General features: G+C 38.7%; 1 protein-coding gene across 1 annotated transcript in view; it reads right to left on the reverse strand.

Annotated features, from left to right (window-relative positions):
- Window positions 1-3,337: 3,337 nt before the first annotated feature.
- MYO10 (myosin X) overlaps window positions 3,338-19,231 on the reverse strand; it is a 206,429-nt gene continuing 190,535 nt past the window's right edge. Inside the window, exons 29-41 of the mRNA XM_075270986.1 lie at window positions 16,912-17,005; window positions 16,446-16,501; window positions 15,814-15,956; window positions 15,406-15,600; window positions 15,162-15,319; window positions 14,828-14,951; window positions 13,360-13,657; window positions 13,049-13,256; window positions 10,658-10,794; window positions 9,465-9,585; window positions 8,851-9,300; window positions 8,505-8,696; window positions 3,338-4,389 (exon numbers count right to left, since the gene is read on the reverse strand). Of these exons, the coding sequence (XP_075127087.1) occupies window positions 4,279-4,389; window positions 8,505-8,696; window positions 8,851-9,300; window positions 9,465-9,585; window positions 10,658-10,794; window positions 13,049-13,256; window positions 13,360-13,657; window positions 14,828-14,951; window positions 15,162-15,319; window positions 15,406-15,600; window positions 15,814-15,956; window positions 16,446-16,501; window positions 16,912-17,005 (2,287 nt within the window). The 3' untranslated portion in view covers window positions 3,338-4,278. The remainder of the gene's footprint in view (window positions 4,390-8,504; window positions 8,697-8,850; window positions 9,301-9,464; window positions 9,586-10,657; window positions 10,795-13,048; window positions 13,257-13,359; window positions 13,658-14,827; window positions 14,952-15,161; window positions 15,320-15,405; window positions 15,601-15,813; window positions 15,957-16,445; window positions 16,502-16,911; window positions 17,006-19,231) is intronic.

The following is a 19,231-nucleotide window of genomic DNA, read 5'->3' on the forward strand; positions in this document are numbered from 1 at the left end:
CCCTGGCCATCCTCCCCCTCAATATTATTTTCTGAAGCACAATCACTGTTGTCTGATTTATAAATTGTATGGTCATTCAATATTATTTATCATTTTTCCATTTATGTCACTTTATAAATTGTTATAGTAATGTATTAATTTATGCACACACATATAGTCCTATGAAAAAGTTTGGGCACCCCTATTAATCTTAATCATTTTTAGTTCTAAATATTTTGGTATTTGCAGCAGCCATTTCAGTTTGATATATCTAATAACTGATGGACACAGTAATATTTCAGGATTGAAATGAGGTTTATTGTACTAACAGAAAATGTGCAATATGCATTAAACCAAAATTTGACCAGTGCAAAAGTATGGGCACCTCAACAAAAAAGTGACATTAATATTTAGTAGATCCTCCTTTTGCAAAGATAACAGCCTCTAGTCGCTTCCTGTAGCTTTTAATCAGTTCCTGGATCCTGGATAAAGGTATTTTGGACAAACAATTCAAGTTCAGTTAAGTTAGATGGTCGCCGAGCATGGACAGCCCCTTCAAATCATCCCACAGATGTTCAATGATATTCAGGTCTGGGGACTGGGATGGCCATTCCAGAACATTGTACTTGTTCCTCTGCATGAATGCCTGAGGATTTGGAGCGGTGTTTTGGATCATTGTCTTGCTGAAATATCTATCCCCGGCGTAACTTCAACTTCGTCACTGATTCTTGAACATTATTCTCAAGAATCTGCTGATACTGAGTGGAATCCATGCGACCCTCAACTTTAACAAGATTCCCGATGCCGGCATTGGCCACACAGCCCCAAAGCATGATGGAACCTCCACCAAATTTTACAGTGGGTAGCATGTGTTTTTCTTGGAATGCTGTTTCTTTTTGGACGCCATGCATAACGCCTTTTTTTATAACCAAACAACTCAATTTTTGTTTCCAAAATGAAGCTGCCTTGTCCAAATGTGCTTTTTCATACCTCAGGCGACTCTGTTTGTGGCGTGCTTGCAGAAACGGCTTCTTTCTCATCACTCTCCCATACAGCTTCTATTTGTGCAAAGTGCGCTGTATAGTTGACCGATGCACAGTGACACCATCTGCAGCAAGATGATGCTGCAGCTCTTTGGAGGTGGTCTGTGGATTGTCCTTGACTGTTCTCACCATTCTTCTTCTCTGCCTTTCTGATATTTTTCTTGGCCTGCCACTTCTGGGCTTAACAAGAACTGTCCCTGTGGTCTTCCATTTCCTTACTATGTTCCTCACAGTGGAAACTGACAGGTTAAATCTCTGAGACAACGTTTTGTATCCTTCCCCTGAACAACTATGTTGAACAATCTTTGTTTTCAGATCATTTGAGAGCGGGCTGTCCATGTTCGGCGACCATCAAACTTAACTGAACTTGAATTGTTTTGTAGAAAGAAATGGTCCAAAATACCTTCATCCAGGATCCAGGAACTAATTAAAAGCTACAGGAAGTGACTAGGGGCTGTTATCTTTGCAAAAGGAGGATGTACTAAATATTAATGTCACTTTTCTGTTGAGGTGCCCATATTTTTGCACGGGTCAAATTTTGGTTTAATGCATATTGCGCATTTTCTGTTAGTACAATAAACCTCATTTCAATCCTGAAATATTACTGTGTCCATCAGTTATTAGATATATCAAACTGAAATGGCTGTTGCAAACACCAAAATATTTAGAACTAAAAATGATTAAGATTAATAAGGGTGCCCAAACTTTTTCATAGGACTGTATATATTGTTGCAATAGACTGCACAACATTCTTGGGAAAGGCTCTGTTGTAGCTGAAATGTTGCATTTGTGGGAATAAAGGGTAACTAAATTGCTTACTGTTGTTTTTTAATTTATTTTTGTACGTTGGTATAAGGGTGGATACAGTGGTGTAACTAGGAATGGCAGGGCCCCGTGGCGAACCTTTGACATGGAGCCCCCCTCCAAAGACCCCGACCACCCCTTTTCCTGCAGGCACTATTGTGCCTCATAGTGGCCCCTGTAAACAGTATTATTACCCTATAGTGGCTCTTGTATACAGTATTATACCCCATAGTGGCCCCTGCACACAGTATTATGTCCCATAGTGGATCCTGCACACAGTATTATGCCCCATAATGGCCCCTGCACACAGTATAATGTCCCATAGTGGCCCCTGCACACAGTATTATATCCCACAGTGGCCCCTGCACACCATATTATGTCCCATAGTGGCCCCTGTAGCACAGTATTAGGTACTGTAATAACCCCTTCATGCCAAGGCAGCTGCCAGCACAGTGCTGTGTGCTCACAGCCTGCCCTGCACACATGGGTTAAACTCACCAGTCTGCACTCACTCTCCATAAGTTCTCAACGCTGCGCTGCCCACTCCATCCACCGGCTGTATCTTCTTCCTGCACAATGTCTCTGCCCCTCCCCCACTGTCAGGACGCAAGCTGAGGCTCTCCAATGGCGGAACCAGACACCTTAGGTGGCCTCGGGCCTCAAAAAGTAAAATTTATTGTTTATTTCTCTTTTTGGCATATTAACTAGACCCCCTAAGGTGTCGGGCCCTGTGGCAGCTGCTACCACTGCTACCATGGTAGTTACGCCACTGGGTGGATACAAGCATATTGACGGCTCCATGACTGACATTGGGGTGAGAACTTTGATAGAAGCTAGGAGCAAAAGTTACCTCCGTCCTTCTTAGGGCCTTTTCGCAATGATGATTTGGGGAACTGGACCGTATCTTTGTGCACTTTTTTGTGTGGCTTCCCCTCACTTTTTTTTGCATGTGGGTTCTTCCAAGCAGTTTCCAGTTCCTGAACTGATGCAGGTTCTTATTAAGCATCACCTCCAGGATAGTGGACAATGTTAATACACTCAAATACTTTTTGCTGATACACTGAAATCTTATTAGCAGATTGTGAAGGAAATTGTTTGGAAATGTGCTCCATTTTTTTTAAGCATGTCTACTGTAAATACCATACAACCATTTTACCACAGTGGCGTGATTATCCTAATAAGGTTTAAAATACCCAATATGTTATACCTAAATGGAAAACTTTCAAGTCATTTTTAGCAACCTTTCTTACTTTCTGTGTTGCTAATGTATGATTACAACAATACTCCAAGGGAAATAGTGTAGACTTGGTATGGCGTTTTCTCCATCGCGCCGCTATCCCATCACTGAATTCCCAGCTACAGCATATATATTTTAGAAGTGACAATTCTTCGAGTTATCTGCTGGGGAATCAGTAGTAGCTAGCTTTCAATATATGCTGAAATGCAATAGATGTTTATTTATTAAACAAAAAAATAAAAAAATAAATAATAATAATAATAATTCATCCGCATTAAATACAATATTTTATTGACAAGAATTTATATTACAATGCAGCATTTTTTTAGCATTCATGTATAACTTTTCCATTGCAGAATAAAGATTTGTTTTTTTTCTGACACTAACCACTAGGTGGTGAAATATTTTGCTTCATATTAAAACTTTCCATAGAAAAATAAAGCACTCACATTTACCTATTTACAAGCCCTTTAACAATGTTAATATGGCAAATTGCATCAAGTAAAGAAAACGTTGGCATAGCAAGTGCTACTGACATATTAAAGTACGGTCATAGTAAGGCAGTTTATAAATACTGTACTCTTTCTAGTCGCTATGTCACCTCTTAATTTAAAATACAGCAGTCAGGGGATGTATACTGGCTACAGTAAGAATGTAATACAAAATGGTACAACTTGCATTATAACATTCATAACCTCTGAACTCTAGGAGCAAACACACAACAGATCTAAATCACCATATATAACTGAGCTATTAAAGTAGACACTCAACATTGCACATTAACATTCCCTTTCATCCAGTACATGGAATAAAAAAAGAATTTACAAAACTGACAAATTCACACTCAAAAATATCACAAAAATACAATGTTGTGTCATGAATGGGTCCTGGGGAAAGCTGCCTGCAGCTATCCAATACTCTTCTTGAGGATACCAGGAGGACAAGGTTTAAAATGGTGGCATATAGGGCATCAAGTTTAAAGGCACGTCCCTCTGCATCCAATACAGGGTCTTAATCTAAGGCATTGGCCACAGAGAAGCATTATAAACTTTGGGAGCTTGCTGTCATTGCTAATAATTTAGGCACTACATCATCCTGACTGCCACAACAGCCTGGATAGGAGATGAAAAGTTCAGCTACTTATTAGTAAAGCACCTTTCAATTCGACTTGAGGCCAAAACTATGATCAGAGGGAATATGGGGGAGGCACTGTCTTCACCTAGAACTTCCTTGGCTCCCATGGCTGCTTTCCGATCGTGTGGTGCTGTACCTCTTCTTTACTATCATACTAATGTATGCCTTCATCAGCTTTGCAATATCAACCACCTTTATCAGAGACAAAAGAGAATACAATGAGAATGGTTGTTAGACAGAAATTAATGTTTAATACATTTAGAAAAGGCAAACATTGGAGTTGGGAAACGGAGAATGGAATATTTTTGTACCCAAACTGTGAAGTGTACTAAGAAATATTTGATTATATATATATATATATATATACAAATCATCTCCATTGTGATCAGAAGCATCAGGAGTAAAGGAGGGCAAGAACAGAGAATTCACATTTCCGCTGCTATCGGCAGAATACAGCAGAGAAGCATAATGCACTCAACTACCTAGATTGGCCACCTAATGTGCTGAATTTATTTGTCGGCTGCCAAGACTGATGGACTGTATATGTGGACTTGTGAATGTTTTAGTTGTAGCCCAGTGATTCTTATTGGCTGGCCTGCAGATAGCAGGAGTCGCTCTCCTGCATTTGTATTAGAGGACTACTAAGCATGTGTGACTAGAAGCTGATACGTCCTTTGGATGATCTGCAAATTCTGATAATGAATTAAAAGAAGAGCAATATGATGGAAGAACTAAGCATAGAGAAACATGCATAGTGTAGGCAGTGTGGAGAGATATACATATTGTTTCCTACAGAGCTTTAGTAAACATGATCCATTCACATCCATGGGAACAATACTTAAAGGGGTTGTCCAACACATTTTTTTTTCTCAGTTAATACTACTGATGTGGGCCCATAAATGTAACAGACCAGTACTCACCTCTACCCAAGTATCTGTTTCCAACAGCTCCATTTGCCTATGTACTGTGCCCCTGGCTGACATCACAAGTGATGTCCTGTTGTGTGAGGGGACCCCTGCAGCCAATCACAGGCCTCAGCAGTGCCCCCTTCACAAACGACATGTGACACTGCAGTCACCAGGCACAACACAGCCTTGGGACCTGTATACAGACCTGCTGCTTCAGCTGGAAACAGGTCCGAAAGAGGTAAGTAATGTTTACTTAAGTTTCTGGCACCACTAACAGCACTATTAAATAAAAAAAAATTGTTGGACTTCCCCTATTTTTTTTTTTAAATGAAGCCTCCTCCATAGTGACATCCCACGGTTACAGCAACATATCTATGAATAACAGGACAATGCTGCTTATATATAACACAAGGATGGGGATCTGGATGGGATAGAGAAAAAATGAACAAACTATACTTTAACAGTTTTCTTTTTTTATTTTGGACTTGCGTTCTCATCCATTTTAATAAATTCTGACAGAAAAGAGCAATCTCCTGTATAAAAATTACATGTATAATATAAAGATACAGCAGATTTGTAACTTGGCACAGCACATCATACTATCACAGAAGGAACAAATGCCCTCAATGACATATAAATCAAAATAATGGAAATTGCCGCATTACAGGAATTTCCCAAGTTTGTAAAAAAAAAAAAAAAAGGTTTGTTTGAGCATACAAACAGATATTATAAGCAATTGCACAAAAAAAATAAAATCAAATATGCCACTAAAGCAAATTAGATTTTTTTTGTGCAATTATTTGTAATCTCTGTTTGCTGCAAAGTTGCATGAAGGTGGTTCTATATAGGACATACAAAATTGTGTTTTAATATACAGTATGCTGTGCAATCTCAAATAAGTTAGATTTTGGTATCACAGTCACAGTTCGCTAGGTGCAGTATAGATTTTTAACCTATTAGTGAATGACAGCAAAATATGGCTTGACTTCTATATCAGTGTTTTGGAGAGTCCTTGAGAGTCTTGTTGTAGTTGATGTTTGCAGTATATAAATTGTGTACACTTTGATCTACTATTTGATATGTGTTTTGTGTGTGAATGTACAGTTGAATATAAGTTTAAGGTGCAAATATATATATTATTGCATTTTTCAAAAATGTGTTTGTCACAGTTATATTAAGGTGGACATGTCTATTACCCATTGAGACACATGTAATTCTCAGGTTGTCTACTTTTAAGAACTACAGTCCTATGAAAAAGTTTGGGCACCCCTATTAATCTTAATCATTTTTAGTTCTAAATATTTTGCTGTTTGCAGCAGCCATTTCAGTTTGATATATCCAATAACTGATGGACACAGTAATATTTCAGGATTGAAATGAGGTTTATTGTACTAACAGAAAATGTGCAATATGCATTAAACCAAAATTTGACCAGTGCAAAAGTATGGGCACCTCAACAGAAAAGTGACATTAATATTTAGTAGATCCTCCTTTTGCAAAGATAACAGCCTCTAGTCGCTTCCTGTAGCTTTTAATCAGTTCCTGGATCCTGGATGAAGGTATTTTGGACCATTCCTCTTTACAACAATTCAAGTTCAGTTAAGTTTGATGGTCGCCGAGCATGGACAGCCCGCTTCAAATCATCCCACAGATGTTCAATGATATTCAGGTCTGGGGACTGGGATGGCCATTCCAGAACATTATAATTGTTCCTCGGCATGAATGCCTGAGGATTTGGAGCGGTGTTTTGGATCATTGTCTTGCTGAAATATCCATCCCCGGCGTAACTTCAACTTCGTCACTGATTCTGGAACATTATTCTCAAGAATCTGCTGATACTGAGTGGAATCCATGCGACCCTCAACTTTAACAAGATTCCCGGTGCCGGCATTGGCCACAATGCCCCAAAGCATGATGGAACCTCCACCAAATTTTACAGTGGGTAGCAAGTGTTTTTCTTGGAATGCTGTTTTTTTTTGGACGCCATGCATAACGCCTTTTTGTATGACCAAACAACTCAATCTTTGTTTCATCAGTCCACAGGTCCTTCTTCCAAAATGAAGCTGGCTTGTCCAAATGTGCTTTTGCTTACCTCAGGCGACTCTGTCTGTGGCGTGCTTGCAGAAACGGCTTCTTTCTCATCACTCTCCCATACAGCTTCTCCTTGTGCAAAGTGCACTGTATTGTTGACCGATGCACAGTGACACCATCTGCAGCAAGATGATGTTGCAGCTCTTTGGAGGTGGTCTGTGGATTGTCCTTGACTGTTCTCACCATTCTTCTTCTCTGCCTTTCTGATACTTTTCTTGGCCTGCCACTTCTGAGATTAACAAGAACTGTCCCTGTGGTCTTCTATTTCCTTACTATGTTCCTCATAGTGGAAAATGACAGGTTAAATCTCTGAGACAACTTTTTGTATCCTTCCCCTGAACAACTATGTTGAACAATCTTTGTTTTCAGATCATTTGAGAGTTGTTTTGAGTAGCCCATGATGCCACTCTTCAGAGGAGATTCTAATAGGAGAACAACTTGCAATTGGCCACCGTAAATACCTTTTCTCATGATTGGATACACCTGGCTATGAAGATCAAAGCTCAGTGAGGTTATAAAACCAAGTTTGTGCTTCAGTAAGTCAGTAAAAAGTAGTTAGGAGTATTCAAATCAATAAAATGATAAGGGTGCCCATACTTTTGCACCGGTCAAATTTTGGTTTAATGCATATTGCACATTTTCTGTTAGTACAATAAACCTCATTTCAATCCTGAAATATTACTGAGTCCATCAGTTATTAGATATAGCAAACTGAAATGGCTGCTGCAAACACCAAAATATTTAGAACTAAAAATGATTAAGATTAATAGGGGTGCCCAAACTTTTTCATAGGACTGTATTTAGGCTTTAGGGGAGCACTTACTTGTGTAATTCCTACATTTTATAGGATAATACTTTTTAACATTTTCAGATTCAAAGCAGATTTTTGTTGCTTCCAACTCTGGTGATTTTCTGAAGACATGTGCAAGGGGGTGTAGGCCATAGTGATATGAATGAACTCTGCACATGCTGAACTCTTATTTTTAGGAGGTGTGGTGCATATAACTTTTTATTTGAATTCCACTTTTAGCATTTTTTTTTAAATAAAACATACACTTTAAATCAAAATTGAATGAAGGTGCCTGTTCGTATACAGTAACAAGTGGCATTCTGACAATGCTGCAGGTTTCTACTTTAAGAAACCCCAGGCAGAGAAAAGCTTAAAAACAATGCATGCGACAGTAGCAATTTGATGGTAATGAGAAATTTACAACACACAGCAAATTTCAATATGAACGAAGCCTACGGATTAAGAAAAATATTATCATAGTTAATATGTCAAATGTGCCTTTTTGTGGGCTTACTTACCGCACTAGTTTCAAAAAGAAGTTCCCGCTCATCCACAACTATCTTGTAGGTGTTGGCTAATGGAGCACCAAAAGAAAGGATATGTTCATAGTGAAATACTTCCAAAGGTCTTCCTTCGCCTCTTTTATAGACTGACACAGATTCAACGCTCACACCTAACCACAATTCTTGAGGAAATCCACCTTCTTTGCACTGTAGAACAAGCAAACCAATGCACCACTCAGCTTTTGATATTAATCTGTATATGTTGCAGTAAATAAACTTATTTGCAGTGAATATATGTACTTTGTCTATTCAACATACCACATAGAAATACAAAGTATTTCATTTAATACAATTTTCTTACCTCAACATCAAACAGAGTTGATCCATAGCCCGGCCATTCTTTTATCAAGGCCATGTATTTGGTCATACACTGCTCTGGAGTCATCCCCTGAAGCTTCTTCCATTTGTCAATTATATTGGTCCTGGTAGACATCACCTCTTCTTTAACCCACATATCCACTTGGTCTTCTTCTACTTTTTGTTTACTCACAGAGCCACTTCTGAAGCTTCGTCTTAATGTTCCTTCCAAGAAACTAGAGCGCTTCCTCTCAGATCTTTCTATTGGTGTAGAACCTTTAGTGGACTGGCAAATTCGGGACTTCAGTTTCTCAACAGGGTAAAACTGTTCCATCTCTGGTACAGCAGTGTGTGAGCTGTGGTCACCTTGTAAATACTGTAACCTTAAAGCGGCCAGGACCTGAAGTGTTTCTTCAGGTGCTGGATAGTGTCCCCGAGTAACTGCTTCGTGGGCCTGAGAAAAAATATAGTTGTGTCAGGTTCAAAACTTTCTTACAAGTACATGCTAGTATGTTGATTACTTCATATTTGCGAAACGTGTTACATGACTACAGTTTTCTTCTGAAGATCCCTTAATATAGTATAAAAAACATTAAAAAATGGTCACTTTAATCTTACCTGTTCAAACATAAATGCATATTCAACACTGTCTCTTGGAATATGATCTGTATCTAAGAAACAATACAGCTTAAAGTAGAACTTCCACTGTCTGTCTCCTGCATCTGTACTTGCCGAAAGCCTTGGAAAGACAAAAACATTGAATAAGATTTCCTACTGAATATTCTGACAAATTCCAATAGAGACAGAGGCATAATCTAATTCATATACTATTGCTACAAGGAAAACTCTAAGAGTAGTAGAAAACAAAGTGAATTTTTGATCTTCTTTATATAACCATGGGCCCAGTAGACCATAAATAGCCAAGTAGTGGACCTTCCTCTAAAGGAAATAAAATATTATGTAAGCTTTGAATGGTAATGTTACTATCCCCAGTCCAGGGGCCCAGGGCAATTTTAAGAAAGCTACCCTGGTGATCAGCAGAACTATATGATCCAGACATAGGAAGGCTACTACAGTAGCTAAGTTTATATGCATTAATCCTTATAGCAATTTCTATAAATTTGCAGAATATACACTGCATTGGTCAATCTACACCATGTTTGTAGACTCTGCTGTACTGACTTGTGTATGTAAGCAAACAGTTTTGTGTTCCCAGTACCTAAGTAAACTACAGTTTATGACAAAGTATGAAGATAAAAATGTTTCTTGTGGTAACCAGAGAAGCTCTTTATATGATTATGGACCATAATATATTATGATTTTACAAATAACTAAGTGAGAAAAGGTTCACATCTGTGTTGAGGAGACTGAGACAGAGACAAATCGGCAGAAAGAAAAGTCCTGCACTGACCTTTCTCTTTTCAGTATAAAAATGGCAGAAAAGGCGAATCCTACACGATGGAGATCCCGGCACAAGTGTGAACCTAGCCTGATATAGATTTCTGATGCCCAAGTTCAGCAGTTTAGTAAATTATGTTGTAAAGTAGATAATAAAATAATTTTGTCAAAGAATTAGATTAAATTATTATGGACTTTTTATTAAATATCGATAGATATCTTCATCAGTCCAATAGAAAAGAATGGGGGGGTGTTAACACATTCACACTATTGCTCCATTCTACTGATTGCTGGTGGTCCCAGTCATTGGGATAGATACTTATCTCTTATCCCACAGACAGGGCATTCATATTAGCAGTGAGAGAAATCATCTAAATGCTGTTTAATGATCGTGGTGAACATGTAAAACCTACCTTTCAAACTTAGCCAGTACATCTGCTACAACAGCTCTGCTTTCAATGGCTTTTTCTGTAACACCATTGTACTCAAAGAGGGCAAACATATTTCTGCTATCTTCCATGGCCAGGCCCCGGATCAACTTCTCTACAACCTACAAAGAGATAATTAGTTTTCCTCATTCTGATGTGTAGAAATTACAACGTAGTATTACCGTATTTTTCGGACTATAAGACGCACTTTTTTCCCCCCAAATTTCGGAGGAAAATGAGGGTGCGTCTTATAGTCTGAATGTGGGTTTGCAGCATGGCCGCGCTACTGCCACCGCTGGTTTTCTTCAGCGGCAGTAGCGCGGCAATCTGCAGGCCCCGGCAGCTAAAACAGTCCCCGGCATCTGCTGTAATAGACCGGCGTTTGCCGGGGAGTGTCTTAGCTGCCGGGGCCTGCAGATTGCCGCGCTACTGCCACCGCTGGTTTTCTTCAGCGGCAGGAGTGTGACAATCTGCAGGCCCCGGCAGCTAAGACACTCCCCGGCATCCGCCGGTCTATTACAGCAGATGCCGGGGACTGTCTTAGCTGCCGGGGCCTGCAGATTGCCGCGCTACTGCCGCTGAAGAAAACCAGCAGTGACAGTAGCGCGGCCATGCTGCAAATCCACTCCTCCTCCACAGGTCCCGGCAGTTAGTTAGCCTCCCCCACCGGCCCCATACCTTTAGTGATGCAGGCCGGCTCCTGCACGGCGAGGCCGCAGGAGCCGGCCTGTTCCGATGACAGCCGGGAGCCTAATGAAGGCTCCGAGGCTTGTCATAGATATATATTACTATCGCGGCTGGTCTATGACCCTCCGCGATAGTAATGTATAGAATCTCCCATAGACGGCAATACACTTGTATTGCCGTCTATGGGACTTGCAATCAAATGATTGCAGGTTCAAGCCCCCTAGGCGGGGGATATTAAAATAGTAAAAAAAAAAAAAAAAAAAACACTTAAAAAAAATATAATAAAATAAATAAAAGTTCACCTCCTTTCCCTAGAATACATATAAAAGTATAACATTACTGTGAAACATATACATTAGGTATCCCTGTGTCTGAAAATGCCCTGTCTACTAATATTTTTATGTACAGTGAACGTCAAAATCAAAAGTGCTAAACTGCCGGGTTTTTCTCTCTGTTTTGCCTCTGAATTAAATAAAAGGTGATCTAAGCAATAAACATTCCCCAAAATGGTATATCTAAAAAGTACACCTGGCCCCACAAAAAAAACGCCCTATACATCCCCGTACAGCTGCAGGGTCACCTGTCAATGTGGCCTTGCAGCTGTTCCAAAACTACAACTCCCATATATTAAATATTTTACCATTTTTTGCCTGAAAATTTTTTTTTCCCTATTTTTCTCCTCTAAAACCTGGGTGCGTCTTATAGTCCGAAAAATACGGTAAATGCCACCCACTGAAAACAATGACTAACCAAGTCCTCTATGGTTGCCCATTGCTGTGGCTCTCCACTACCAGAGGAAAGCACAGAATTGGCTTATGGATGTAGCCCCTTTAAAAAGGAAATTAAGCAGAACTATAACACTATAAATTGACTATGTATTATCAACTGAAATAATAAAATACAGTAATCCTTTTTATATGAACTAGCATTTTACACTCATTGCCCAAAAAAATAACACACCCAGATAGAAATGTTGCATTACTGAAAAACTCAGCAGGTGGGTGGTCTTGCCACAAGAAGGAATAAAAGTGCTTCCCCTGCCTACCTGCCTTCATCAAAATCATGAGAAGTGACTGTGTGTTCAGTCCCCCCAGACCTGTATGTGATCGGTCACTTGCTCATTACATCATCAAAGGCCCTTTACATATTTCATCTAGTTTTACAGCTGCTTGTTATTGAGAGGTAGGAGATCTCACATGACTCATGGTCTTCTGCCTTGTGCTGACCTAGCAGATTGGTGTAGGGCAGGGAGGGCACTTTATTAGCCCTCCAAATCACTATGGAAGCAGTCAGGGGGTCTGGCAATGCTGGACCACTTGACTTTGGACCATAAGACGTAGCCACTTTTTAGGAAGATTTTTTTCTTGCTATAAGAACATCCTATAGTTTGAAAAAGACAGTACATATATCACCTTTACATTCACAAGTTTTAATCGATTCCAACAACTCCTTGGTGGGTTATTTTTTTTTTTCAATGAGTGTATATTGTTTCACAGCTCTAAGACATTTGAAGACATCTTTAAAAATATTCCAAGGAAAATGATAATCTAAATATAGCAGCGAATCAAAATGTTACTGTTATTCCCAAAAGTCCTATGAGAAATTACATTTGGTTACTATTTGTGGAAGACTTAGTTCCCTAGTAATTCTGTAATGCGGTGTATTGGTCAATCCATGTGAAGGTCTCACCTCTCCAGCTGTGGTGTGGGAGGTGATGGTGATCTTACAAGCCCCTCCGCCATGGCAGTATACCGTGGTTGTAATTTCCTGCCTCTTGATTAAGGCCTCAATTTCATCTCGAGATGGCACATACTCCCTGCACTTGGTTTTTTTCAAGGACTCATAGATAAATACAGCATACTTTTCCATCTCTGAACCCTGGAACTGTTCTCTTATTCTAGAAGGGTAAGATAATATGCATTAGATGGTTATTTACAATGGCAAAATAATAAAACCCCAACATAGATTACGAAAATATCACTACTAAAACCATATCTCACCTCTTCAGATGAAACTTCATATACTTAAGAATACTGCGACTAGGTGGAAAGGTACAGCTCAGACAAGTGAGTATCTGCCAATGATACAGGTTGCCAGTGCTGCCAGGATGTAGAGCTTTGTTGGTCTGTTTAATAAGCTGACAGTAAAGTTCATCTCTCAAAGGTCGCAAGTCATGACCAGTTTGAAGAATACCCTGAATTATTGGGACAGGATCAGAAAGAGACTCAAGCTGCTGCAAAGAATTGAAAATTTTAATGGCTTCGTCCTGGAGTGTTGTATATCCTTTGTCTTTTAATACTGTAACAAGAAATTACATGGGTGGTTAGTTCCGGAGCATATCTGATAATATTCAGATCATAAAGGAATCTTAAAGAAACTTCATTAAATGTCTATTCTACGTAATAAAGAAAGTGCTCTATTGATAGTGATAACTGGTAGCTAGGATTTGACTGCACAACAATAGAGATGAGCGAGTAGTATTCGATCGAGTAGGTATTCGATCGAATACTATGGTATTCGAAATATTCGTACTCGATCGACTACTACTAGCTATTCGCAGTAAATATTCGATTCAGAGCCAGCTTTGATTTGCTGAATGCTATACAATGTATAGCATTTGGCCAATCAACCCTGGTTCTGCCAGAGGCTCGTCTGTGAGGAGGCGGAGTCTAAGATCGGACCACAGCAGTCTTCATTGTGGTCCGATTTTAGACTCCGCCTCCTCACAGACGAGCCTCTGGCAGAAGCAGCGTTGATTGGCCGAATGCTGTACACTGGCCAATCAACGCTGGTCAATTCATTCCTATGAGAAAAAGTAAGCTCCCTCGTAACAGAAAGCTGCCAGCTCTCCTGACTAGCAAGGACAAGCCTGAAGCAAATCAACGCTGGTTCTACAGCAGGCTCGTCCTTGCTAGTCAGGAGAGCTGGCAGCTTGCTGTTACGAGGGAGCTGACTTTTTATCAGTGCAACTGCAAGCGCTGTGCAGTTAAAGTGCATGGACCCCATAGACTATAATGGGGTCCGTGCGCTTTAACTGCACAGCGCTCCTCCTAAACACTCTCCTCCTGCTATTTGTGTATGTGGTGACTCTCCTTAATGGGATTTGATATTCGATCGAGTAGTTGAATATTGAGGCTCTACTCGAAACGAATATCGAATCTCAAATATTTCACTGTTCGCTCATCTCTACACAACAACATATCATGCTAGTACAACAACAAAGGAAAGAATCATGCTTTTATTGAATATAATGTATAGCTAGGGTTAAGGTAGGGCAAATTTCAATTATATGTCACCCAACAATGCGGCTATGGTATCTATATATTTATTCATCTATAGTATATAACTATCTATCTATAGTATCTAACTTTTATCTATGTATAGTATCTACTAAAAGTATATGTCTACAAATGTAAATTAGACTGAATATTACCCTGAAAAAAAACATATATACGACAAATGACTTACAGTTTAAGTTGATGTCTCCATAGGGAAGAGGCAGTAATGGAGAATGCAATGGGTGATGAGTATAACGAAGAATTGGATTTCTTCTGTATATCTGCTCTACGACTTCATTATTCAGGCAGTTTTCCTTAAAAACAAATACAAACTTAACATAAATGGAAGTTGGGTCATAATAGAAAACAAAACAAAAAAACATTTCACATCATTTATAGTGGTATTTATTCTATTTTTATTTTGGTTTGCATAGTATATGATAAGTGGTGTTATATCATCCAGGCCTTGCTACTTGGCTGTCAGTGTCACTTTAGCTTTTTCTAATTCATTTGATTTAACCTACCTTAATATCCTGTATGAGCTGCTGTGTTGGGGTATCTATAGGTGCCTTAGTGTCAATTACATTCTGAATAGCGCTGGACCACCTTGTGGCTTCATTCAACAGCTTTGTGTAGAGACGATAGCAGTGCTTGCGTCCATACACTATCACATTCCAGTATCCTGTTGAACAATTGATGACCGTGAATATTTGCAATTGTGGCTTTTCAAGGAACATATTGAAAAGGAAATGTAGAAATGTTTATTACCAGTTTCTTTAAAGATTTTCTCTTCGGGCTGTACCACAGAACACAGGCTGTTCAGAACTAACGTCCCCAATTTGATGGAATTTTTCTCAGAATTCTTGTAATAGTCTAGTGAATTATGGGTAAGCACAAACCAACGCTTCTTTAGCTTCAGTGAAGACATCTTAGGACTATTTTTCACTTCCTTGTGCAGCCACCCTAATATATCAAGTAAAATAGAATATTAATGTATTTTTAGATACTAAATAACAAAAATATGTTATGGTCATATTATGTTGTGATGGTTTTCAAGATAAACTATTTCATATTAATGCTAAATATTAATACAGTGTTGGTAAATGTCCTATTCATTTATTTCGGTAACCATACACAAATGCAGGTATGATGTAATAAACAGGACATGCTTCTCACCACGAACAATGAATTCCTGTCCTTCCACTCGGGTGTCACCCTTCGACCTCTGCAGTAATGTTATCCAGTGATGCATTTCTTCAGGTGTGTCTGAGTTACAGTGAAGGACGCGGTTTGCGGTTATGATAACAAATGAATTTGGTCTGAAGATGGAAAAAAGGTGGGAAAACGATATTAGCTGACACGTAAACACGGACAATGTTTACACAACAGGCAATTGCACAAGAATTCTTCATCCTCGCTAAGAAAGCAAGTGCATATCAAATAGGTTGAAGGATTTTCATTTCACTATTATTTACTGTAAACCTGCCCAGCTATGATAAAAATACTTTGAGGATGTATCATTAAGACCAGCCTTAAAGAGCATAAGCTAGAGTGTGAATCGCTTTATACACTGCATTTGCCCAGATTATAATCTTCTACCTGAATGACTTTGCCAAGTATAGTGCTTGGGAATATGTTGGTGTAAAGCTAGGCGATTATGACCCATACTAAGATCACAATAATTGTGTATATTACCTTATTTGCGATTAATAAAAAAATATTATTACCAGTATTATTATTATTAATTATTATTTTGTCACACCATGTTGCTATATATAATTTAAATGCAATTGTTTTTGAAGACTCACCTATCTGGGTTATCAGAAGCACAGACTGAATCGATCAAACCAACATCCAAGGTTCCCTATACAGAGAAAAAATTGCTTATTAAGCAGATAAAAGAAATGATCATCTACATGGTTATACTTATCCATTGGACAACCAAAGAAATCCTATGGGAGGCCTAGGCCCAACAAGAAAAACATTCATTACAAATGACTTGTCACTATAAGGTGGTGCACAAGTAATCTGTTAGATATTATTAGGTCTTATCCCTTTATATTATTATTTAGATGAAACATTCATTCTGCATGTCAAGTCTAATATAGTGTACAGGAGCAGAATTATTCATAAACCTAAGTCTTCTGTATAAAGTAATATTACCAGACAGATTATGTTGTCCAGCACAAAAAAGTAAAAAAAAAAAGACTTAGTAGGATTACCATAATCACTGAATAATATGCTCCATTGAGTGGTGAATGGATTTTCACTTACCACAGCATTTTGGGGATTTGCTTGCTCATCGTGCATCTCCCGAATTTCCTGTTCTGTGGATGACTGAACCTGGCTCATAACGCTGAACCACTGACTGTAGGATGGACACAGCAAACAGTCATGAGAAGATTTCATACAGAGCACAAAAACTCTTTGGTGATATGTAAAGAAGAAACTATGCACAAAAAACTATTGTGCAACCACTCGTATTACTTTAGAGCATCTAAACTGAAAAATATACCCAATATGCAAATAGAATATACATCTCCTATAAAAACTATGCCTCCTTGGTCCCCGACAACAAAAAATTCCTTGCCTGTAGTCAAATCACTTCAATCTCCCCCGTCCAATCACTAACCTACAGACAGACTGTAAAATACCCCAGATTAGGCAAAAAAGGAGAGCAGGTACTGTATAGAAAAACCTTGAACATTCAAGCATTTTATATAATGGTTCCTTCTATTAGTTAGATATGTGCCACTTATTATATAACTATAGGTAATGCACTCTGGACATACTCCTATACTGTGCTAGACTGTAGTCAACCATATCCCCGATAAAGTCACTGGTGAATACGTGCTGAAACCTTTATAGGAGTCGCTGCATTTGTTTACTGGAAACAGTGATATCATCATCTCCACAATGTTTTGGAAAAGTTAGTCATGAGTCACAAAACGGATAACGTTAAAACTACCAACATTACTATGTGCCGGCTTCTATTTCAGTTTTGTATTGGATGTAATGTATTCCTGATATAGTGAGTACAAGTGAAAGAATTTATTATAAGTGATATATGGTACACTATAGAGCAAGGGTAGGTTACTTTCATCGCTCCAGATATTGTGGGACTACAAATCCGAGCACACCTACTAACTATGCTCTTCTTGGAGGTACTCATTTAAGTGAATAGAACATAATTGATTTTTGGGTTGATTGTGACATAATGGCTAGACTTGCACCTTGACTGCCAAATGTGACATAATGGCTAGAGTTTTACCATTGATGCACAATGTGACATAATGGCTAGAGTTTTACCATTGATGTACAATGTGACATAATGGCTAGAGTTTTACCATTGATGCACAATGTGACATAATGGTTAGACGTGCACCATAGGTGCACAATGTGACATTATGACCAGACTTGCACCATGGATGGACAACGTGACATAATGACTAAACTTGTACAATAATTGCACTATGTGACATAACGGATAGACCTGAACCATGGATACACAATGTGACATAATGGCCAGACTTGCACCATGCATAGACAATGTGACATTATATATGGCTACACATGCACCATGGATATACAATGTGACATTATAGCTAGACTTGCACCATGGATGAAATATACAATGTGAAATTATAGCTACACTTGCACCATGGATACGATATACAATATGAAATAATGGCTAGAGTTACAAAATGGAAATAAAAATGGTTTTTTCCACAGAGAAAAATACATCTACTGGGACCATCTGTGACCTCTACATTGACGGTAACTAGAAATCTTCTGGGTTTTGACTGACAGTGGTCATGTCAAGGCACATTATCAGAAACAGGAGTGACTGGTTTACTGCACCAATCTTATGTTATGTTCAACCTCATGTTGTCATTTGTACTGTTCCTCCCTTTAAAGAGGAGCTGTCACCAAGTAGAGAATACTAAATAGAATATATCATTTGATTTTCACTGTGCCCCTGAATAATCTGTTTTTCTGGTATTGAAGAGGGGTGGTCCAGGGATGTTTCAGGCCAATATAGTTATTATAACGCATACCAGTTTTCTGGCATCAATTATAAAGGGTGAAGCCTGTTCATCAATCAGTCATGCCCTCCACCAGGTGGGGCCTTTATGAAGACTGGTGTACAAAATGCCAGTCTTAATAAATCTGCCGCAATGTCTTTTTGGCTGAAGTAAAAAATAAATTCTTGTTTTCAACGCTCTTGTCTAACTTATCCTCTCTATGATATCTTCTCATTTGCCTCCAGATATTAAATCATTAGATAATTAGTTTTTTAAGATATGTCATAAATAAGCTGTTTACTATATTAGGTAGGAGAGAGTTAAAAGTAAATGTTACCAAGCCAAGAGGAATTAAGAATCCCAGACTGTCACATTAAGATATTACGGTACCTTAAACTATTTTTGATTCTCTTTAAATAAATGAGACTTGCAAATCTGAGATACACCCTGCATTACTTATGTATTATCTGCAGGTGGCGATGTTACTTCAAGATGAATTCTGCAATACTTTATAATAACCACTGACTTCACAGGATGTCAAATGGGATTTTATGTATTAAACAGCAATA

This window comes from Leptodactylus fuscus, chromosome 4 (assembly GCF_031893055.1).
Source record: "Leptodactylus fuscus isolate aLepFus1 chromosome 4, aLepFus1.hap2, whole genome shotgun sequence".
NCBI lineage: Eukaryota > Metazoa > Chordata > Amphibia > Anura > Leptodactylidae > Leptodactylus > Leptodactylus fuscus.